Source organism: Mauremys mutica, chromosome 5 (assembly GCF_020497125.1).
Source record: "Mauremys mutica isolate MM-2020 ecotype Southern chromosome 5, ASM2049712v1, whole genome shotgun sequence".
NCBI classification, from domain to species: domain Eukaryota; kingdom Metazoa; phylum Chordata; order Testudines; family Geoemydidae; genus Mauremys; species Mauremys mutica.
The window spans coordinates 27195400-27220660 of record NC_059076.1 but is presented as its reverse complement, the minus strand read 5'-3'; the positions used below and the strand labels follow the sequence as shown (position 1 = coordinate 27220660).

General features: G+C 38.2%; 1 protein-coding gene and 1 long non-coding RNA gene across 3 annotated transcripts in view; one reads left to right on the top strand and one right to left on the bottom strand.

Annotated features, from left to right (window-relative positions):
* Positions 1–18367, top strand: part of LOC123371540 — a 77752-nt gene extending 59385 nt beyond the window's left edge. Inside the window, exons 3-4 of the long non-coding RNA XR_006579830.1 lie at positions 15300–15426; positions 18245–18367. This is a non-coding gene — a long non-coding RNA (uncharacterized LOC123371540). The remainder of the gene's footprint in view (positions 1–15299; positions 15427–18244) is intronic.
* CCSER1 (coiled-coil serine rich protein 1) overlaps positions 14513–25261 on the bottom strand; it is a 1044860-nt gene continuing 1034111 nt past the window's right edge. For both annotated transcript variants that reach the window (XM_045019268.1, XM_045019269.1), the window contains exon 10: positions 14513–17729. In XM_045019268.1, the coding sequence (XP_044875203.1) occupies positions 17244–17729 (486 nt within the window). In that variant the 3' untranslated portion in view covers positions 14513–17243. The remainder of the gene's footprint in view (positions 17730–25261) is intronic.

The window sequence follows — 25261 nt, the reverse complement described above, 5'->3', positions numbered from 1 at the left end:
GTGTGCTGCCCTGCTTGGGGCGGTGCAATTGCTAGAGCCGCTCCTGTTCATACAACATAAGTTTTCAGTCTTAGAAGAAACTGCCAAGTATCCATGAGTCAGTATTCAACCTTTCCACAACTGCAAGGAATTCTAGTCATTTAAAGTGAAGCGTCTTCAAGGTAGAGCCTTAAAGGGTTTTTAAGGTTGTTGCAGCAGACACAATTTGGACAGGCTGCTCATTCTTAGAGGCTAAAGTGTTAACTCAGGAATTCCTGTAAAGCCAAAAGGAATGGTCTTCAGAGGATCCCAGTGCAACCAACGCAGGTGTTTGAATACCCTTAAAAAGCCACAGTTTCTGCAGTTGGTTTCACTCTCTCATACAGATATCATTTCATCATTCATCTTTGTAAGAGACAGTTACTGTACTGGATATTTGAGAATTAAAGCTTTTAGCATTCTCTGATTGGATTGCTATGATTCTGTATGTTTCAAGTTATTTGATTGCTTTGAACACCACATAGTCAGTGGTGATAATCAGACCCCGTGTTTTGTAAATCTATTTTTTTCCTAGTTGTATATAGTGGCAAATGTTACCATGGAAACTGGTACAGGAACTACATTATTTGTTGATATGCACCTTATCTGATACTTCCATATTCTAATTTCTTATGGTCTGATCCTGCAAAGGTGATGAGAACTCTCAACTCCTTGTATCTTCAACTTCACAGACTTAAGCTCACTTGCAGGAGGCAGAAACTTAAAGGTCTGGGCTCCTTATGAGGGGCTGAGCTTGAATACTTCTCTCTCCCTATTCTCTATCTGAATGACACTCTTATATAATTGTAGGCTCCAGGGATTCATCCAATTTAATCTTCCTTTTTAAGGACTGTATTTGGAACTGACAGTGCCAAATGCAGCATAGACACTAATGAGTGCTAATGTGGAACTGGTATGTTATACAAGTGTGCTCTGATCAGGACTATATTTGGTCTTTAATTGGAGGATACAAATTCCACTGAAATCAATAGGAATAGCACATAACACCAGGGCCAAATTCAGCTCTTAGTTATAATTGAATAAAGATAACTCATGTGTACTTCATTTGTATGAAGTGATACTTGGCTTTGTTAGTACTATTGCCTGGTATTACACATTGCATAGTCCAAACTTAGTATCACTATGACTGTGGCTGAAGACAGAGAGCAAAGTGTTTTTTAAAGATTGCTGTGGTCATTTGCAGGGACACCAGGGGGTCTAGCTTATTTGGCCCTCTTCATATAGCATCTGAACTCCAGAATCGCATAGGAATAGGTCCCTTCAAACAAAACCTTGTCTCACTGCATGAGATGGTGGATTTGATTAGGACTGAGTTTGGTGTTACAGAGGAGTAGAATAGGACCAAAGGGGAATGTAGCAGATATAGTATTTATACTAAAGCAATTGAAAGAGTTATTTCTCACTAGTCTGTATTGGATTTGGAAGTGAATTATCATGGCCACTGCTGCCTTGATCCACATGGCTGCCACGTACTACACCCTAGCGTTCGCTCCAGTGAGACAAGAAGGTATTCTCAATGCAAATGGGAAATGCAAGATGTTTTACTCCTACACTCAGCCTTTTGGGAGAAAAAAATGGAATAAGATATGTCAGTATTCTTCTGCAAGGTCCACTTTTTTTTTTTTTAAAGCAAGGTGAGACATTGCACAGTGACATATCACCATGTTTGTACTGGTTTCATTATTATTTTGAGACAGTGCAAGTTAAGCCCTAGTAAAGTATCCCCTTTCTAGGCTTAACAGAAAAATACAGTAATAGCAGGTACATAGGTACCCCTCTATACGACTCTTGTAGGGCCTGACTCAAAGTTACTTAAAGTCAATGGAATTGTTTTGTGTTACAGTAGCACCTGAAGGGCCTAACTGAGATTGGTGCCCCATTGTGTTAGACTCTGCACAAATGCAGACTAGATGATAGTAATTAATTTAGGAGAAAGATTATTTTAATAGACAAGACAGAGGATGGAAGGGAACCCTTAGGCACAGAGATGAAATTACTTTCCCAAGGCCCTACAATAGGTCAATGGTAGAATCAGGACTAGAACACTGATCTTTTAATTCCTAGTCCAGTGCTGAATCTACCAACCCATGCTCCCTCGAGGAGAGACGCCCATTAACTCATTGATCAGGCCCAGGCTGCAGATTAATTTTAAAAACAAAGTTACATTTTTAATAAAGCAAACGTAAACAACAACTGGCAGGGCAACAACCTTAATGAACTGGTTAAAACATGAAGAAGAAAACAAGTTTTACTTCGTTACACAGCCAATCAAGTAACTGGCTAAATAGCAGAGACTTATTTCCCAAGAGTAAGTTCAATGTGCTCTGTCATTTGCTTTAGGTGTATTTGTGAGGGTCTGAAATGTGCTAGTTTTGTTTACAGCTGTGAATGATGAAAAATGAACCACTTTGTTATTTGTTAAAGCTGAATAACAATGTTAAATTAGTCACACTACATAAACAGCTAAGCTAATTATAGACAGAGGAACAGTGCATTTTATGCTTTAAAGGGGGAAAAGATAAAATGAAATGAAAATAATGAACTTCATCCTTATTCTACCCTTCTTGTTTTAAAAGAGATAAAAAAGCCATTATTCATTCTGCCATGACGAACACATCCTCACCCAGTCAATGCTCAAATGCAGGACTGTAGCCAATCCTTACCTCACCCTCTGTGTAGTCATAGGTCTGTGCCTTAGTTTCCTCTTTTCCAGCTCATTGTTTATAGGCTTGCCCAGGCAGCTAGATGATTTGGGATTTAGCCTTACAGACAAACTTCTCTTAGAGTCCTTTCCCTTTCAGGGATAAGCAAATGAGCCCAGAGCAATATAGCTCTCTCAGAGCAGTCCTTTAGCCCTTAGTTCAGAGTTATCCACAGCCATGCGCCCACAGTCTTTCTTCCAGCCTCTCCAGGTTCTTTGAGTCAAGAGCCCTTTTTCTCTTCTGGTGGGGTTGTCAGCTTGACCCCTGCTGGTGGCACAGCTGAGGCATAAAGGAGCCCAGGCCCTCCCTCAGTGCCAGGTTCTGGCCAGGATATCCTAATACTGTGAAAGGGCAGATCTACTTCATGAACCATACCCAGCTTCACTCCTCCCTGGACCAACTTCCTATGCAGACATTTTAGGCCTTCCTCAGGCCTCTTCAGCCAACTCCCTCACAGATTCAGCCCCACAGGGAGCAACTCTTTCTACAGAGAGACCCATAGTCCTAACAGAGGCCTCTGCTGCTGGAGAAACTCTGACTCCATACAGCTCTCTCCTCCTACAAAGTGCAAGATATCCCAGCTGGCCTGGGTGTTGTGTTGATGCTCTGGGAGGTAAATCAGGCACAGGTGAGAGTGAGCCCAAATTTCCTTAAAGGGACCAGTTCCTTATGCAATAAGGGCAAAGATTTGACAAAGCACACAAGAAAAACAGATAAAGAGAAAGTTTAAAATGACTTTAGTGGGAGCTGCTCGCATGATGTCTCTGCATTATGAGGCCCTGAGTCTTTGTGGAGTAGCAGTAAATTGGCATTAACAGTAGATGTCCTTTTTATTAGGAGACGGTGAAGAATGATGTACATGTCCAGAGTTCTACGGTACACATTCTGTAGATACAAATAGTGATACATTGATACTTGTTTGATACAGTAATATTGGGGGATATTGTAATTGATTAATTCTTTTGCAAATAATTTAAATTGCAATGCTAGCACAGGAACTTGCTGATTTTGAACATGTTTGTTTTAAGTAGAGATGAGCAAATAATTCACAAGGAATAATGTATGATGAATTTAATATCTTTTTTCTGTTCTAGGGATATCTTTGAGCAGATCTGTTTCATTGAACTCATTCATTGACAAATGTTAATGCTTTTTTATCATTGCAGACAGTTAATTAAGTTTTAGGCAGGACTATCTCATCCTATAGGCTTGTACAATGCCAAGAACAGCACAGCCAAAATCTCACTTGTGGTTTCTAGATGCAATTGTAATACATGTTATAAACAACAATAATAAGTATTTGGTATTTAACATTCTCAACATGAGCTGCGTAAGTTAGTTGTGGTTGGCTTGGTTAGTCATATGATACTGTTTGTTCCCTGATTAACATAACATGTATATACCGCTACTGCAAATATTTACCTATGTGAATATAAATTTTTTGCCCTTGTAGCTACATAACAGTTTCTCAAACATTCACTCCCATAAAACTCAGTCCCTCCCATGACCAAATCAAGTTCATTTAAATATTAGAATATTTATAGAAAACATTTTGCAGGGTTTGGCCTGGTATCAGATTATCTTCAGGGCATGCTATATGGTTCCCCTCGTGAATTTGAAACAATGGGAGAACTATGAAGATATTCAGGCATTGGAAAGGGTGGATTGTTTCAATCTTTAAATTGCAAAGCTTACTGGCTGAGGAGTCCCACAAGACATAATTGCTTCTTAGTTATAATGAACATAAATTTGCATAATTGTATTTTAACTTATGTCTAGGATATCTAAAGCTAATGGAGGGGGTGCGTTCTGAACTTTATATACATAATTGTATCAAAGCAGTATGGCACATACAGTGAGGTTAAAAATATTGACTGATTTCTATGTCAGTTGCTGATGCTTCTGATATTCCTCTCATCAACACTTTACTAGTATCTCCCTCAGTAGCCAAGCCAATATTTATAACTGAAATTTTGCTCAACAACTGCTGTACTCACATGCAACAGAACCGTCTTCCCAAATATCGGTGTAGAGGCTCATTTGTGCTTTAAGTGAGAGTTAGGCAGCTGAAGAGACTGAGAAACTACTTTGGATATGATTTTTCTCCACGTAATCAGTAGCTTTTGAAGAGTTTATGTGATGGGGACTGAACTCCTGCCATGCTGTTTCATAAAATCCCTGTGCCATGTATGAGAAATTAAGGGAGTGATTTCCAGCATACACAGAGTGGGAAAATCTGTCTAAACTAACCTATGGAACAATTTGCAAGTGCTGTTCAGTCCAGCTGAACATCTGTCATTAGGATATAAAAAACAACCCTCTTGCATTTTGGCACTGCAGCAATTAGTCATTCTCTCACATACTGCATTCTGGTATTGTCATGCAGGAAACTTCCTAGCGTCCTAGAATAGTAATAAGAACGATTATGCAGAGTGTGCATATCTTTTAAAGATGGCTTCCCCCCCCCCTTTACTTTATTCAAAATCTCATTCCGTTTCATTGAGCCAAGGAGCAATTGTTATAACTTAAAAACTCATAGCAACAAACTATCAGTCCCTCCTAGACTGTGTATATAGTACTGACCCAGCCTAACTTTGCTTATAGTTGACAATATGACTAATTTACAACGTGTCTGAATTGCTTCAATATCATGTAAAATTCCCCAGGAAATCAAGTAAACATTTCCTTGTGGGGGATGGGAGTTATTCTGTCATGAAACTCCTTCCCTGCATTGATCAATAAAGCCACCACTCTGTCTCCTTCAAATCCTTCAAAGACACACTTCTGTGATGCCTACAATAAAACTAACAACTAAAGGAGATCTTGGGGGCAGCCAGGTATAGTTGATGTGTAATTATTTATTTTAAAAGGCAGATAATGTATATAAAGAAGTGCATATACAAAAGTGAATGTTTAGGCTGTATCCATCTCACTCACCCTTGCCTGTTTTATTAGATTGTAAAGTCTTTGAGACAGATGAAGTGTATACTTACAAGGACTGATTTAATTAAGCTGCTGCTTAAGAATTGATGCTAAATATGATTCCATACATTCCATCCCACTCATTACATTGTCAGACTTTACCTGGCCCCAAGCCTCAGGGATTTGTGTGTTACACAAGTACTTCAAACATCATATTGGGAAACAGAATAATGGCAGGAGGATGGGCATCCCATTTGGTGGCAGCACGGCCAAAACTGGACTTGAAAAAAGGAACTTCACAATTGTTAGGAAATGACAAACACCGGAATCCCAGCTACCCTTAGAGCATTCTGTGTCATATCAGTGTAACTGAAGTGCATGGTTAACACAAGATGAGTATCAAAACAATAGGTTTGGGGGCCCAGTAAACATGATAGTTCAAAGAATGGCATGGACAACAAAGACGTGTTGTTAAGATTTAGGATCTGCAAGAACTAGAGTTTATGGCCCAATCCTGTGAGGTGCTGAATATGCCACTGGAGGTTTGAAATATCGACTGCAATAGTTTTTAATGTTATTTTACCAAAACTGCCACATCCTAACATTTGTGGTGCTAGAGGTGTGGGTTTTTTTGTTGGACTTGCTTTGAGCAATAGGAAACAAACAAAGTGAAAAGCAGGTTGCCAGGACTCTGTTAGAATTAAAGAAGTTTTCAGGAGTAAAGATATCTATTCCAACAACAGTATAAAATTTGAAAATGTGTACTGGTCACTTGACAACCAAATTAGGAAAAGTAACATTTTAAGGGCCTAATTTTCAGAAGTGGCCTCTGATTTTGCCCTCACAAATAATGGTACGTGCATTTTATAGTGCTAGAATGTCTAAGTAGCTGATTGTGCTTACAGATAGAATACTTGGACATCTAAGTACTATGAAATAAGACTGCAGTTATTTGTGGGTGCAGAACTGGAGGCCAAGTTGAGGTCCTTTTTTAAAGTCAGGGCTCCCTACAAATGCTGCTAATATTAATGAAGAACAACCCTGCTTTACTAAGAATGCAATCCACAGAAGTTCCTCTAAGTACAGCAATAAACTGAAGTGGCACTTTACCAGGAACTGAATAACGGCTGACATCGGCACCGCTCATTTCAGCTCTCCGTACTTCCTTTATTAATAGAGTACTCTGAACTACCTAATGCAAGACAAACACACTTCCAAATTTAAAAAGGGGTAGTGTCAATGAAAGATGGCCAGAATGACATGGCAGGAAACGGAAGTCCTCTATTACCAGAACAGGCAGTGCCTGGACTGCAACAATGCAAGGTTCCATCACCGCACTGTTAATGAGCCTCAGTGATGGCCTGGAAAGACCACATCTATAGCTAGGAGGGCAGTTAGTGTCTGTACCTATAGGGTCCTTGGCCTCTGGACTGAGACCGCCAACAGGGGTGACAATTAGTTTTTAAGATGTACACATTTTCCACTAGAAACTATATTGATATGACTGAGCTCAGGGTATTCAGATGAATATAGACCGTTACTGATATCTTACAGCAATGAGGTTATTCACTTACTGATCAATGCCAGATTTGATCTGGTAATCTAGAGATAAGATGATCTGTGCCAATCCCTATACAAATGTCTTTTGAGAGCTGATCATAAGTGCTACACAAATAGTTTCAGGTTGAACAAAACTGCAGTTTTTGGCAAATAAACTATTTGTCATATACCCAGATCTAGTTCACTGTTCCTTATAACTATGCAATTAATTTGTGCCAATATCTGTACTTACAGAAATGGTTCTTGCTCTCCTAACAAAAATGTATAGAAATGTCAAAATGCTCCCACACTTTAATATATTTAAGAAAATTGGAAGGAGAAAAAGAAAAACACACAAGTAACGTAATTTTTATTAACCAATTCTTTTTCTGGAAGAAAGGAAAAATTTAAAAGCCATTTGTAATTTAAAATATGGGAATGTCTGAAAGTTCACTTCTACAATCAGATTTATAATCAAAATTAAACATTCAAAAATAACACTAATTTTTCCTATCAAACTTAAAAGTAAAAATAATAGCTTGACATGTAATAATTTTAAAAGAACATGCCAACTGATAATAAAGACAACCCAATGGTCCATAAAGTAATTCAAACAGAATCCGGAGGGTCTTGTTTTATGAGTTCTCACAGAAGTTTCCAAAATAACACCTAAAACTTAATATCTCCAGTAACTGGATATTAACAAATCAGTAGAATGCTGCTTGATATTCTTAATAGCCAATAGTGCTTTTATTCAAAAGGCTTATTATTCTGCGGTCAGTGTGCAGAGATTGAGACTGAAATGATCAGGTCATATTGAACATCATCATCAACAAAAATCTTGTTTTTAAATCAGATTACAAAAAGCAGTCAGAAGACTTGGGTGCCCTATGACACTGCAATCCAGAGGTTAGGGCGACAACTTCAATGATTAAATAAGAGCTCAAATTCCACTCTGGTGTAACTGCACTGAGTGAAAAAATCTTAGACCAGCAGTAAATTTGTCCCACAACCTCTGGGACACACTTTAAAGCTTTCTATGGGGAATTTTGCATGAGAGTGATCGCTGTATGGCTAAATTCCTCAATAGTGTTTCCAAATTTTTCTTCAAAATCGTTAGAACTTGTCTTTTTAAGGAAAAGGGGATAATTTCAGGTCAATCATCTGTTCTCAGATACTACATTATTTTTCAGCTGAATTTGAATATCCAGATCCCTAGGGTGAAATCCTGGCCCCGCTAAGTCAATGGCAAAACTCTCCTTGACTTCAAGAGCCAGAATTTCACCCATAATACCGGTATTTTCATTATGGTTCTAAAATGCACTTATGTATATTAAATTTTAGATTAATGTTTTTCCCTATTTCTCAAGTTTGTGACCGTCTTAAAGCACTGAGGTCAAAGGCTGTGTGCACTGCAGTCAATAATACTAAAAAATAGTGAAATCAGTAGTGACCATTTTGCAAGTGAAAACTGACATGTACAAGCCTGGTTAGATATTAGAATCGTAGGCCTAGAAGGGATCTCGAGAGGTCATCTAGTCCAGTCTCCTGCATTCATGATGTGACTAAGTATTATCTAGATGATCCCTGACAGGTGTTTGTCTAGCCTGCTCTTAAACATTTCCAATGACAGACATTCCACAACATCCCTAGGCAATTTATTGAAGTGTTTAACTACCCTGACAGTTAGGCTGTCCAACTAATATCAAACCTAAACCACCCTTGCTGCAATTTAAGCCCATTGCTTCTTGCCCTAGCCTCCGAGATTAAGAACAATTTTTCTCCCTTCTCCTTGTAACAACCTTTTATGTACTTGAAAACTATTATGTCCCCTCACAGTCTTTTCTTCTCCAGACTAAACAAACCCAATTTTTTCAATCTTCTCTCAGAGGTCATGTTTTCTAGAGCTTTAATCAGTTACTGAAACAAAATAAATGTATAGCACCATACAATATAAACTCAATAAAATATATTACTCTAATTTTTATATCAATCAAGAGATTATGGGAGATAGTATCCTAAACAGCAACTTACAGTAAAAACAAAAGTGCAAGGGAAAAATGATCAGATATAATCATCCTGATTTTTAATATAGAAAGTAAAATGTTCCACATTTTAAAAAATTGCCTGAACTTGCTAATAGTCATTTTCTATTCAAAGTACTATTGAAGAATGAGATTTTCAGAAGTGCTCAGCATTGACTTAACTCTGTTCCCACTGCAATCATTTGGGCTTTCAGCATTGACTTCAATGGGAGCAAAGGTAGATCAGTGATGTGAGCTTTTGAAAATCCCACCTTAAAGATTTTTCTACAAGAATCTTAGTCTTTAATTGAAAAATAAAAGCCACACACGTATGCCTGTGTTTAAAAAAATGGACCTATAAAGTTAGGGCCTGAGTCTCCAGGGCTTTGCATCATCACTTACACTACGAAAGGTATCACCAAGTGGTAGCGTTTTATGCTCATTTCATACAGGTAGAAATGACTACCATGATGCAAATTTGAAGATATTCAGGCCTTTAATCTAAATCTGTTCTGATTTTCATTTGTAGCATGGCCAAAAGGAAACAGCCAATTATGTTTCTATTATTAATCACCATCATCTCAATTGCAGTACCTTAAGCTCTCTAAAACTAATCTACAGTTGTACACAAATTCATGTTTGGAGGTATTTGACAAAAATATTGAAGTGTGCCATGTCCCATGATTTCTGGGTAATATTATCATCCATCCATCTCTTATTTGTTCTCCAAGAGGTTTATTTTATAAATATTACTTCAGTTTGTTTCACTGAGAACAGTTATGCACCACCACTCTCAGAACAGAAAGAGAACTATCAATCTGTCACTCTTTTTCCTTCCATCATTTTTTTCTGAATTAAAAAACATCTGTTCTCCATTTATGTGGATCATCATGGTCTGACAATCCTTTTGTTTAAACACTGCTACATCAAAGGTTAAGCATTTTGATTTCTTCCTTATTTTCATCATATAATATGAAAGAGGGAAAAAATCTATGTGGCAAAGTGCAGAGATGGTATTAAAATGCAATTTTTTGCACTCTTAACCATGAAAAGAAAAAGCAGCGAATGGGAAAAAAATGATGGGTTGGCAAACAAAACCTGACAGTTTAGTTGGTCAAAGGAGAGTCATTTGTACTGTCTCCACCTGGCTGCTATTTTTACAGATGCTTTACACATGCTGACTTTTTGTTTTTTAAATGATCATGGCTGAGATTTTTATTAGTGGGACAACTCACAGAGTTAAGCACTGGATTCTGTATTGAGGCTTTGGTACTGAGAAACAAAACCTGTTCTTACTTCATATTGAGTCCTCATTTAAAAGGCACTGACATAATGGAAAATAAAGGAAGTCAACATTTTGCTTATGCTGTTGACACAATGGAAACAATGTTATATTTTGTAATAAAGCTGAAGATTACGCTATGACTAGGCTTGTGAACTTTTTCAACACGAAAATGATAGGTGCAAATCCGGGCAGTACACCAGTGTTTTGGCCTGATTATACTCTTGCATGGGTATAAATCAGAAGTAATTCCACTGAAGTCATTGGAGTTATGCAGGTTTGAAACCAGTGTTAGAACCTTTATTTTAAAACTAGCAGCTTTATTTCTGTGTGCATTTGTGCATGAGTATGTGTTTGCGGGGAAAAGGGAGAGGCTGTTAAATAGAACTTTAAAAATGCTTAACAATATTCTATGACTTGTTCTTAATTATTAACACAGCCTTCTTGGGAAGTTAATGAAGTGTGTGATACACTGTAAATTGCAGCTTCTATTTAGGGGCTCTGTAGAATCCTAAGAAACAGTATCGCTAGGGGAGAATATTCATGTATGTTAAGTCATCACTGAACATTTTAGCTGAATATCACAAATGTAGTGGAACCTACTTATAGCGGTAAGTCTTGCTGACTCCTCTGTGGATCTGCAGGGCACTGCTTGCATAACCAATATAGTGCCTATGTTCACAGGAGGGTAATATTTGGACTGGCCAAGAAACTATGGTATGAAAACTTCTAGATATCCTTTCTGCACCAGGAAGCCCAATTCCATGAACGCTCTCTGTGTTATCACCCAATATGGATTTAAATGCAAGAGAAGGCCCAATAGATATAACGCTTTTCAGATCTACCAGCTATTCACACACTCTTGGATAAGTTGGTGCAAGAAACATCAGCGGCTTCTCTGTGTCTGAGGCTGGAGTAGTGACCTTGGAGTGGCTTCACTGCTGCTCTACATTCACTTGAGGAATATTTCAAGGCAGAGCTTGCCCCCTGGCTTGAGCTATGTGGTGGAGATATAGGAGCTGGGACATAGTGAACATGACTGCATTGAAACGCTCTGAAGTAGTAAGTAGCAGCAATACTGGTATTAAAGAACCTCTGTCTTAAACTGAAGTTGTGAGGAAAAATGTCATATTTAGATTTTAAAAAAAATCGCTCTTCTGATCGATACTTTAATCACATTCTAAAACACATAAAAAGAATTAACCCAAAAGAATTTACAAAGTAGTACAGTAGAACTTCAGAGTTACGAACTGACCCGTCAATCACACACCTCATTTGGAACTGGAACTATGCAGTTAGGCAGCAGCAGAGAGACCCTGCTCCCCGCTCCTCCAAAAAGCAAATACAGTACAGTACTGTGTTCAATGTAAACTACAGTACTAAAAAAATAAAGGGCAAGCAGCATTTTTCTTCTTTACAGTAAAGTTTCAAATGTGTATTTAGTCAATGTTCAGTTGTAAATGTTTGAAAGAGCCACCGTAACATTTTGTTCAGAGTTACGAACAACCTCCATTCCTGAGGTGTTCATAACTCTGAGGTTCTATTGTACAATACTAACAAAAGGACACTCTCACCATCATTCCCGAGTCAACAGAACTTGCAGCATCTACTGAACAGTATTAAATCCAAGCAGTTAGCGTAAGCAGAAAACAAATCTCTGAGGTAAAACCCCTACCAGAAGACACCCTTCTGCCAGGCCTTTCTAATGTAACCCAGGGGGGTTATTAAATGAGAGAATCTTGATTGATGGATTCACACAAAGGGGGCAGGCAATTGCTGAGGTGGGCTTTATAGGTTAAAACCAACACCATATTTCATCTCAAAATTAGGCGCTAGCCAGTTTATTATCCTCCCAACAGGAAATAATCTTAATAACCAGGCAGATGCATTCTGCAGGGGCAGAACTTTCTGAATAGTCTTAAGTATTGCCTCATGTAGGGCACATTACAGTACATCTCATTTAGAGATGATAAAGGTCTGGCTGAAGTGCAGGCCTCACCTGAAGGAAAAGGCTGCAAACTTCTTTCTGATCACAGATTATTAAAAATCTCTATTGGGAACTGATGCTACCTGTCTTCCTAGAAGCAGGTGGGATCAGTCAGGAGCTCGAGGTTGTGAGCCTGCATATCAGATAATCTTCGCCATTCCTTCCTATTGCTTTCCCCAGCCTATAAGCCACATATCTATTTTCTTTGGGATGAGCTAGTCATCATCCACACACCATTCAATAAAATCAAACCAAAACAGTGGTTGGGCTGGAGGAGATGAAAATACAGAAACGTGTGGTATCCATATTTGAAAGACACCAGAACTCAGATAACTTCACTAACCCCCCAACAGCCCTGTAAACACCAATAAGAGTTCCACTTCAGTGCACTGATTCTCACTGCACTTAACGTATTTATGTTACAAGTATACTCAGAGTTTTGGCAAAGGACATTGTGCTGGTCTATGGTAAAATCAGAAGCTTTTGTTTATGAACTAAATGCCGTTTTCACATATCTTACATTTTCCATTTAAAGCTGAGGCGGCATTGGCAAGTTTGATGATGGCTGGGGACTTGCATAAATCTAGCAGAGCTTTAAATGCTGTATGTGCTCCTTATTAGCTGTATCCTGGAAAGGATTACAGTAGTTAGCTAGCCCATTCATGTACATTGCATGGCTTAGATTAAAAACCATAGGCCAGATCTTGAGGTGCAGTACATCAGCATAGCTCTATTGAAATCAACAATGCTACACCAGCTGAGGGTATAGCACAAGAGGTAAATCCTATGAGAGAGAGTGATGACCGTAACAGGAAGGTCACAGATTATACAATGTATAGTGGTGAAGATACAGCAGCCAGGCATCAATATTTTCAAATTGGTGGAAAATAGCAGAGCTGTTTATTGCGTAGGCATCTTATTTAAAATACAAAAGATGACATGACTACTATTATAATGTAATTGTGAGAGGGGCAGAAAAGTTTCAGCTAAGCATCCAAATGTTCAGCTCCTTACCTAAACTCATCTGAACATCTTCAGTCTGGAACCAAACCTTGACACTGCCATGGAATATTCTCCTGTAAGACTTCCAGTAAAGAGGAAGCCAGACCCTGAAAGCGTATGAGCCGAAGGGTGGATAAATGTCAGAATGACAAGCAAAGAATGTATATGAAACTCAGGGGGAAAATCCTGTCTCCCTACCCAAGGGTAGATGGCCCTAGATGCAGCAGCAGTTTTGCTTCAGGAATGGTGTGTTTTGGATTCCTGGAAGGAGCAAATAGAGTCCAAATGCACTGCTGTGCTAGCGAGCATAATACCAGTGTGCAGGATTGTGGTGAGGGCAGGGTGAAAGTGGACTGCAGTTGGTGGACATGCCACTCTACAGATCTCTCCCCAGGTTGGGGGAAAGGGGTGGTCTTCATGTGAGAGGATAGTTGCCCTATTGCTTTAATCGTGCCTGTGAAACAGCTTCAGAGCTCTAAGTGGCCTCCAGAGCCCCCACAGAGATCTCTTTAATGCATAGCCTAGTTGCACAGTCACCATGGGCAGAGGGCCCACACAAAGTCTATGAAGCACTGTCAAGGATTAAATGGTACCTAGACCCTTTGCTGGCCTTCTGAACAAGGGGTGAATTTCATTCCTGATCTACAAAGAACAAAATTTGGGCCCCAGTGTCCCATAACGTATTGAAACAGTTATGTGGAAGCATACAATCTAGGTAGGTAACAATAATTATAAAGATGATACAGCCTTTCAGATGTGGCTCCATTAAATTATAAAAAATATTTAGGGCATGGAAATAATGCTTCCCGTTCCAAATGATGATTTTGAAGAAAAAATGGGACATCTGATTCAAATGGAAACAGCTTTTCCTAAGGGATTTCCTTCTCCTTAAAATGTCCTTTAAGACACCAACAGATCTGAAACTCACAAGAAACAATTTGCAATAGAAATTTTACAAGAGTTAAGCTTTATGTTTTACAGACACAGAGAAAAGAAAAGAAAAATCTGTGGCAAAAATAATAAGTCCTTTTTCCCCCAGGTGTCATGTTTTTGGTTATGTACAGCCTTGAAGATATGTATAAATCATTTTTATACATGGAACTGTCTTAGAAAACTAGAGATTTTAGTACAAAGGAATCAATTCACTGAAAGAATGTCCACATGCTGTTGCTTTATGAGTTACTATACATACAAGAGGATCACACAAAGGACCCGTTTTACAGATACTGCTGTATTGTACATTAACACGTGGCTTACTCCCATCTCAGAACCAGCTTTACACTTAGAATTACAAATAATATTATAACAATGCTGAAAATACTGATACAAAACAGCTTCAAGATATTTTTTAAAAATATCCCTCACTTTAATTGACCTGTTTTCTCCAGTTTTTTTTGAAAGTTTCAGCTTTAAAAAAGATTTTTCCAAGAAAATAGTAGCATCTAAAATGTTTTTTTAAATGTGTAGATAGTTTTTTTTTTAAATAAAGTGTAATCCAAAAGTCCATTTTTCCAGGAAAAAATCAACTATAAATACAGTACATCAGTTAAAATTGAAGAGGTTTTTATGTAGTATAGTACATTTGTGTTCTGGAAAAAAAAATGCCCTTAATTACAATATTTTAATTTATTTACAGATTTGAAATATAATTGCATACATCAACTCTTGAGAAAGGCCAGGCTGAAATCTGTAATTAATAATCATTGTTGTCTTTTTCAATCTACCATAACCTTAAGAAGTTGCTCAGATGAAAACATGGATCTAAATAGTGAAATAATGGTACTACTATTTTGTTTTTTAAGTCTGTAGACTTTACGTGTATCAAAGCAACATTAGGAGTCTTGAACAGCCCTACTTCATTCAACAAAGCTGTTTTTGCAGTTTTGCGTTGTTCCATTTTGACAGTAACAACACACAAAGAGAAACAAAGTGAGTATGTTTGTATATATTCACCTTGATTCACATGTGCCTAGCTCTGCAAATCCAAAGTTATCATTATAGCATATTCAGACAAACGTTGGTGTCTTCAACAGCAGATGATGTCTCAAAACTAGCCCTAATTGGAAGCCTCAATAAACAGAAGCCTGGTGATTTAAGGCTACTACAATGGCTCTGTAGCACATTTTCCAAGGCCTGTAACCCACGTGTTTCTTCCCCCAAGCAGTCTTTACACAAATCTGATAACTGGATTGCGCGGCTAGGCAGATGTTATGCTTACTTGTAGGTAATTGTTATCCTAGTATATGGTATTGTGTGCATTACTTGACTGCTGACCTTTAGGAGTTTCATTTTCTATTGGTTAGGGTATGTTAGCTACTTGAATCTTTGAGTAAGGATCTGCTGAACCCCTTCCTCTTCCTCCTCCATACTTAATCATAAATAAAAAGAGAGGTGACCTTATTCAGATTTATTGGTCCGCTTCTTATGCCCTGAAATGCTTGAGATTCTTGTTATTCAAGAGCTCTTATATGTCTTATTATTCAAACAGATTACCTGCCATCAGAGACATGTTAGGCTAAGAATCAAGTTTTGTATATGCCACATTTAGCATATCTTGTCTTAGTCACTCAGTTTCAAGTCTGCTGGAAGGAGCAACCAGGATTTTATGTCACTGGCATGTTTGCAAGCTCTTCAGTGTGATCAGATTACTTCAAATTCCTCTGAGACTAGAATGCTGTAGGTCAGCTAGGACTATATGGGTTTCAACAGGTGTGTAATATGACAAATAGACTGCCAAACATGCAGAGTTAGTCCAGGTCATCAACTATTCCAGGTCACTAACCACAGATGTAGCTTTGGAGACATGCTGATTTACATTAGAGTAATTTGAACATCAGCCGATAAGGACTGGATAAGGCAATGGAATTCCTTTAGTCTTTCATCGATTTGCAGTTTGATACACTGGACTGTGGCATGACATTAGATGATGACACAGCACGACAGTCTGTGCTGTTCAATGCATGAGTGATGTATCATCTGTGAAAGTACACCAAATATCACTAAAATGTGACATCATAATACAACAAATAGTAAAAAACCAAAGTTTTTGGAGGATCAAAGCTGTCACTCTCAATTTGAATTCCAATTACTCTGAAATCCTTGGTGAACCTGTGTGAACTGAACATTTAGAAGAAAATTAAAAGCAGTCTCTTCCTCTACTGGTGTGATGAGGCATTCTCAAAATTCACACAACAGAAGCCAGCGAATCTCTAGTTTATATGTGAGCAAATTTCATTGTTCAAAGAAACAAAAAACATGATACAAAAAGAGTGCCCCAAAGACTTCGGTCTCATTATCTCCCTTGTCTCTATACAATTCAGGAGTGTTTACTAGTTACTTACCTACTCATTCCTCACATCTACTTTCACAGTAACATTATTAAATAAATACATTGCTATTTGAAATCACCTGCTGGAAAACTTCAATGTTGTCAGTGGTTCACAGAGGCAAAAAGATGAGAAAAATATTGGGCCTATTTTGGACTAGAGATCCCAGCAAGATGGTCCCATTTATTATACATATGACGACTTCGGCAAGACAATTCAATCTAGTTACTTAAGTTAACATGCTAGTCCACCCCCATCCCCACCCTCCCTAAACAGGGAAAATATGGAGCCCATGTACAATGTTAAAAGTTAAAAAATTAAAGGTAGCTGCAGATGAGAACTTAAGACTGAGCTCTAGATGAGCAACATTCCCCCTTAACTGACTTTATCTCCTTCTATAACAAGAATATGAGGACTCAGTTAGCCATCTTTTTGGCCTAAAGTCTGCAGCTCTGCCGTGTGTAAGTTGTGGTGGAGGAAAACATTTTTCCTGCTGTACATGTGTAAGGAGATGGGTCCCCTCGGAGGCTGTCCAAATCTCCCCGTGAAAGTGGAATGCTGCCGGGGTACAGCAGCCTGATCCTTCGGCGCCCCAGCCAACCCTGGGAAGCTCTCTGTCTTGGGTGTTGGCTTGGTTGTACTTTGTGTAGCGTTGGCCAAAACATTCTGGGTGACCTCTGAAGTGAGGGTCTCATATGTGTCTCTCGTGTGCTTGATGACTTCCACTATTTCTTTATCTTTCAGGAGGTTACTCAGACACAAACTTGACAGCTGACAGCTTTTGCTTTCATAGGCAGTTGCTTGGTTGCCCAATGAATATCTAAAAGGGTCCTCGGTGGGAGTATGTGCTGACTTTCTGTCCCTTGTGTTGAGGTTTTGGCTCACAACTTTGTTTAGATATGTAGCCTGGGGGGGAAAAAAACAGAAATGGGAAAAAAGGCATTAGCAAAAGCACATATGAAGAGCAAAATGACACAGAGCATGCAAAACACTCTTGGTGGTGACTGCATAGGCTAGGCATTCAGTGTTGGTTGATTAAAATAAGAGATATCTCAAGCACTAGGAGAACTCAGGGCACTGTCAGCATAACATGGAAATATTACTTGTTTATATTTTTCAAAAAACTTTGAAAAATGGATTTAAATATGTAGAATTTGCATTAAAAATCTGGTTAACTTGAAAAGACATATTCTTTAATGAAACAAAAGCTACACAGAGAGGTCCCATGACTCACAACAGGTTTTTTGAGCCCATCTTAATCATAATAGTAATTAATACCTAGAAAGCCAGTTCTGAATAACTTTGTCTCAGTTCAACTTAGAACATGCTTATCTTTAAATGTGTGAGATAATTTAGAGTTACCATAACTAAGGGTTGGCGGGTAGTGATCGATCTATTGGGGATCAATTTTTCACGTCTAGTGTAGACGCGGATAAATCAATCCCCGATCGCTCTGCTGTTGACTTTGGAACTCCACCACGGCGAGAGGCGGAAGCAGAGTCGACGGGGGAGTGGCGGCCGTCGATCCCTCGCTGCGAGGACACGAAGTAAGTGATTCTAAGTCTATCTAAGATATGTTGACTTCAGCTATGCTATTTTCATAGCTGAAGTTGCATATCTTAGATCGAGCCCCCCCGCCCATAGTGTATGTCTCCCTTACATTGAAGGCCAGCAGCAGCAACTACTGACTACATTCCTGATAAGCTTTCAGAACTTGAAATTTAGGCTCATATGTATTCATAACAAAGCTTCATGTCTGTATATTTTAATATCAAATGTCTAACTCCAACTTGTCTGAAAAAAAAATATTCTAATGCCACATTTAAGTGAATTTGGAAAGCAAATTCTCCATGGAAGAAGTCAAAAACACTGAAAATCCATTTCTTTTAATGACCAAAAATGTGTATGCATGAGAGGGAGACACACAGACATTGTGATGTTTCCAGGGAGTTCTTTAAAAGACATTTTATAACTTTCAGTGCATTTTATATTTTGCTCTTCTTTCAATAAGTAGTAAGGTTACCATTACCAAACTCCAGTTATTATTTGAGAAACAGGTTATAATAGCATCAATTGCAGCCTATTTTAAAAGTTATTTTGGAACATAATTTCCCCTCTGTTTTATATCTCTGTCTCACTTTCTTGGGTGCTGTTCAGCAACCTAGTTCTGTCGTTCACTTGTGCTAAAAGACCAATATCACACTATAACTTTGCTGCCACTGAATGCTGCCAGGACATAGTGATTACCTTTTGACATTTATACTGCCATTTTCTTTTATGTGCTCAAGCATTGCAACTTGGAGCCAGGGGAACGAAATCTACTCCCAAGCCTTATACTCTGAGTTTGCTAAACAGTATTTTGAGATATATCAATGAATCCATAATGAGATTTGTATATTTTTTCCATGAGAAACTGAATCAGTTCACATAGTTTTCTATTATTTTTTTATTCAGCCCAAATGAAGGGTAGAACAAATACAGCGAATGTGATTTATATACTACTATATGAAGGGCTTGTCATAGGCGTGGGCAGATTATACTGATGCACAGGTTCAGATTCTTTTGGAGCCATTATGTACCAGAAACTGTCTTAGACATTTGAAGAGGGATTTTCAAAAGCACATGGTATTGGCCTAACAGGAAAATTGGGTGGATACAAAGAGAAAATACCTATTGGCCACACCACACTAACATTACCAATATTTAAACATCATTTAAGCAGCCACATAAAAAAATCGTAAGGCAAATAGTTTCAAAATGTTATTGTATGTTTTTGTTGACATGTGATTGAGGCTGACATAACAAACAAAAAAAATTAGTCAGGTTTGCCATTACTCAGAAGTTTTTGAACCAGCCACTCGCAATAAGAGATGTGTGAAAAATCCAGAATGGACTGTAAGAATACCCGGGGGGGGGGAGGGGCGGGAGGAATCATGTCCCAGTTTTAAGTTGCTGAAATGTTGCAGGTTTTTACTTGCCAATGGATCAATTTCCAGGAGACACGTTCTGCAGTATTTTCATGCTAAACCCTCAGCATTTGGGGCTTGAGTCTCAGCTGCACCCAATATACACTAGATGCCGCTGAGAGGCAGGGCCTCAATCCTGGGGCAGACTCCACACCATCCTGGTCTCTTGCATAGCTTAGAGAAGCCTTAAAGCTGCCCTAAACTTTGCTAGCTTGCTGAGCTCCAGGAAGCCAGTATGCTAACGGGTGTTTGCTGAAGAGCTACAGAAGTCCAGCCATGCTCCTTTTCTTTAAGTCATACTCCCTGCACCATCTGCAATCTCCTCCATGCCACGGGAATTCCCAGCTGACTACATCTACCCCCTTTGTGGATACTTTGCCCGCTAGATCAGCCAAAGGGGCTTTACCATGGGAAATAGTGTAGCCTATAATGTTTCACAACATTAGACCCTTTTTTAATATATAGAATAAAATGTATACGTCTCATAAATTGTATGCTATATACATTTTTTAGTTTCCAAAAACTGACACACAATGACATTTTCAGCCAAAAGGAAATGTACATTTTCATTTCCTTCTGAAATGTCAATCTGAAACAAACAAATAAGTTGTTTTAAATTTTCTGGTCAGAAAATAAAAAATATCAAAATTGACTTTTTCCTACTGAAAATTTTTATTCCAATGAAATGACGTCTTTCATAGGGATTTCCAGTTTAATTTTTTTTGACCAGTTCTGCGAGATGGTCGTGTGTGGACAATATGAACTGTTTCCAATCTCAGCTGCTTTAGAGCTATCCACACTGGCACTAAATCAGTTCAGACTGAAATGGTAAAGGCTGAACTGGTTCTTAAGCTTGCCATAAAGAATTCTCATTGAAATGATTATTTGAATGTGCGTTGTCCTGGGGATTGTTTAGAGAGCTTGTGTGTGAGAGCGGGAGGTGTTTTACAGGCATCTTAGGGGGCAAACAGGTTCTTAAAAGGGTAAATTTCTCTTGTGTAGTAAAAAAACCTTAAATAAATGAGATTTGAATATCCCTGCAGAGAGCTTAAAAATGGAACATGCCAAAAAAAACACTGGAGCCATTCATCATTTTCCATTTTCAAATCCAATGAGTGAAATGTGACAATGGTTAACGGAAAAACAATTGTGCTGGAGGGCATTTGAAAATGGATATTACTGTTGACTGGTTTGTGGTAACGTAATGATATAAAATAATAGAGAGCTAACAAAAAAAATCAATTTTAAGGAACTTATGCCCAAAGGCTTCTGGGTGCCTTAAAATTAGTAAAATATTATTCTTACAAATAGAGCAACTTTCCCAAATATATAATTCTGATAGAGCAGGAAAAAATTCCCCTCCTCAGTACACACGGACATCCAAAAAAAAGCAAAAATAAAAAAGTGCTTCCTAAGAATGAAACCAAAACAAGAAGTCTCGTCCTAAGGACTCTATGGATATTTGTGTTGTGGAGGTGCTGAGGAGAAGTCATTCCAGAGACAAATATTAATGTGGCAGGGGTCTGAAGACTGATTCCATGTTCCTTGAAGACCCGTAACTTCCATTTACTTCAGTGGGAGTTGTGGGCGTGCAAAGAAGGCAGGATGAGTCTGATGATGTAATACAAATGCTGAAGCATAGCTTACTTCTCACTCCACTGTTCGTGTCACAACGACACTTTAACCACCCTTGGCCCAAAAGTTCAGAGACAACAAGGCAATGTAAGGAAGCCAAGAGTAAAAAACAAAAGGGTCAACAAGATAAACCCTTCTCCAAAAAAAAATAAAAAATGAAGCCCTCCCAACTTGCTTCTAAATTCATATGACTTTGAAGAGCTTTCATAGCTCTAACAATTTATATAACCACCCATCTAATTTACCAACACAGGTTAAATTGGTTCTTTGGTATATCCCATCTGTCACCATGTCAACTGCTTAATTTCTACAACACCTCAGTTTTGTGCCCACCAGCTCCCAGTGTAGGGAATGATCCGATACAGAATGTAATTTAGCTACCGTAGGTAACCGGTCTTCATTTTAGTCTGTTAAAAAGCACTCTTCTTTATTGATTTCCGGCTGCACCAGAATCAACACTATAGTTTTTACAATAACCTGAATTGGCTCCTAGCCTCAACTAATGCTGCCTTCTGGCAAGGGCAACATCCACTATGCTACACAAACAAAGCCCAGTACACAGAAATAATGCATGGGAGATCTGCAGTAGTGTCTTGAAAAGAGCCAGAAACTGGTGAATTTGCCACCTGTAGTCACCAGGCACAAAATGGACTAAGTAACCATAAATCAAAGGGATTTATTTTCTTCCTCTCCAATTTCCCTACCACCATTATTTACTTACTAATAAAAAAAGATATAGTATATGTTAAATGCACCCCCCCATAATGTCCTTTTAAAGAGTAGTCCAGCAGAGTGTCAGAGAACTGAAGCATCCAGCATCCTCTTTCAAGAGGAGGTTTTAGAAAATGGCCATGCTTTGTGGCAGGATATGGACATTTAAGGCAGGAATGAAGCTATTCATTCAATTTGCTAAGCTAAATTATCCCTGAATAAGTTCATTGCTGTAACTAATAAAGCACAGCTACAAGCAGGCAAGGTATAAAAGATTTAATGCTGAAGGTTTTATAAAGTAGGACGAGAACAATGAAAAATGTCCCGTTATCTTGCAGTAACTAAAAGTCAATTGTGGCCGTCTGCCTTCTGGATACTGTACACTGTCTTTCTACAGTTAACTGAAAGCCTTGCCCACTCCTTCCACTGTGTGAAGCAAATGGAAAATTTTGCATAAGTTATTACAGCTATTTGTCATCACCTTTCAAATTAAAGTTTTTGCAACTCTTCACATTGCTTTGCAATTGAGCAGCAGAGTTGATTCCTCCATTATGATGAAAAATTAGTGTAGGTACACAATATTTCTTGTCTGTCACTATGAGTTTAAACCCAATAACCCTAAAAATACCAGGGAGGTATTATAAAACCACAGTGCCTCTTAAATCCACTTGTGCCATGCATGCATGTAGAATATACTACCGGATATAATCAAGCATGATTTAGATAGACCATATGTAAGAGGTCTCCCAGGTTGGGAAGTAAACCCAGGGAAGGTAATTTCTTAGCAGAAGGGTTTTTTCATTTATTTCTGATGTTGAGAACAGAAGGAAAGGAAGATGCATGGGACACCTACATATCCAGTTTTAAGTAACCATGCAGGGGTCCACCTGTGGTGGATCCCTTTACAGGACTGAAGCCTAATTTTTGGAAAATAGAAAAATAAATTCCTTGGAACACCAGGTTTATTTCAAAAGGCAGGTGACAAGAGAGACATGGTTAAGTGATCCGACCACAGGCCTGAGAGTCAGAAACTCCAGAGTTCTTATTCCAGTTCTGACACTGCCTATCTCTGAGGCTGCAGTGAGATCACTTAGGGCCTCATTTTCTGAACTACAAAGCATGTGCGACTTGCATTGACTTGGGGTAGCAGTTATGAATATCAGCCTCAACATGGTTTGGTTTCCTCACCAGTAAACTGTGAGGTATCAGCTTACCTTACAAGGGTACTGTGAAAGTTAGAGAGTTATCATTTTGCAAAGTGCTATGAAACTGAAAACTGCTATGCTGCATAGGTGCTAAGTATTATTTAATTATAACATTTATTCTCCAATCTCTTATGCAGTGTGGATCACTATTAAATATCCTGCCATCATTTCATGTACAGAATAGCCACAGATGATAATTTTGCTGTAAATATAGATATTTTGCATCCTAATCTGACAAATTAAATAGCAATGCAACTTGAGTTTTATGTCAATATAACAAACCAGTATTTCAAATTACTAACAGATCAACTTTTACTTAATACAAGCTGTTGAGATTCCAGGTTGGAAGTATATGGCAGGCAACGTGACGTTTCAGATAAACAAGCGAAGTTATTATTGTTTTCATCTGTATTATTTGTCTCCTATATTAATGCTGTTATGATGTTCCCTTTATACAAAGCTTTTTTTGACCACCAAGCATTCCACATATTAAAGTGAAGTTCATGTAATTTGAATTCATTTCAATGAAGTGCGGGATCAGGATGCAGTAATTTGATTTCAGAGGTAGCCATACAGGGAATAACCTCCTAAATATTTTAGAGTCGGCGCTAGAATATTTCTCCATGGGCTAAATAGCTGAGAAACACTTTAGGGACAGAATAAAAAAAACAAACCTAGAGTCAGTGATCAAACGAATTCAACAGAAATTCTGCATCGTGTAACAAAAATTTTAAAGTAAATCTAAACAGATGCATTGACAGTATACAACGAAGATGTATTTAACCAAAATACAAGATGAAAATCTTCATAAGCAACCCCTTGATTTACAGGGTTCTTCCTTTAGCAGTCAGGCATACAGGAATCCAAATCTCATTCCATCATCTCTTTGTATATTTTTACCATCCTAATTTCTCAGCACACCAACCACAAGAGAATGGTCACACACACTTATCTTTTTTCTCTTTTTCTTAACTGGAGGGCTTTATTAACCTAGTTTCAATTACTTCATGCCATTAAATAAATTTCTAAATCTGTTCAAAGTGTGCCTTTTGAAAAAGAGCTACTAACTCAAAAATGGAGCAGAATTGAATGAAACCAATACTCTTGTATATTATGGCTTTTCTCTTTAAAACAATCCCTTTGTTATTGAGTTCCACAGATTAGCATCCTTAATTTTGTCAGCATTGAGCAATGAACCTATGATGGCAGCAGGGGAATTGCATACACTGGCAAAGAGTGTTCAGCTGCTGTCATGTTAATCAGTGGAGCTCTCCCACAGCTCTGTATACAATTCTGCAAAGGAGAAATCAAAGGACTTACAAAAAGGGCAAGCTGTATGCTGATGATGATGATGAGGAAGAAAAAACATCCTAATTATCCTTGAATTGACTCAAATCTTTATTTTTCTAATCAGAAGACTGAGACATCCCTGAAGAGAAACAGAAAATAATCTGGATATTTTATCTTTTGGGGGCACCTGTTTCATGAGTGAAATATAATAGTCAGATTTTCTCATTGCCAAGATAAGACGCCGGGTTTAAACCTTCTAATCTTGTTAGATTGAAGTATTGTAAGATTAGAGTCAATCTCCAGTCTTAACTGGATAAAAAACAAGATGAAGCATAGTGTTGCAGAATGATACCAAATCTTAGCCTGTAGTATCTGTTCAGAAAAGATTTTATAAAAGATTGCAAAAGCCTTGTATTATAGTACTGATAGTCAATGAAGAGGACTATGGTTATGATGAGAAGATTTCTCTTAAGCTATCCTCTCTTAAAATCTATCATTAACTCTGAAGTCTGTAAATCTGTGCCAAATAAAACATGCTGTTTGAGCTTTCTTGGATCCTGATGATACTTACAAATAGAGCAAGGCCTCCAAAAAGCACAGACATCATCCCCAGTGCAGAGACAAAATGAGG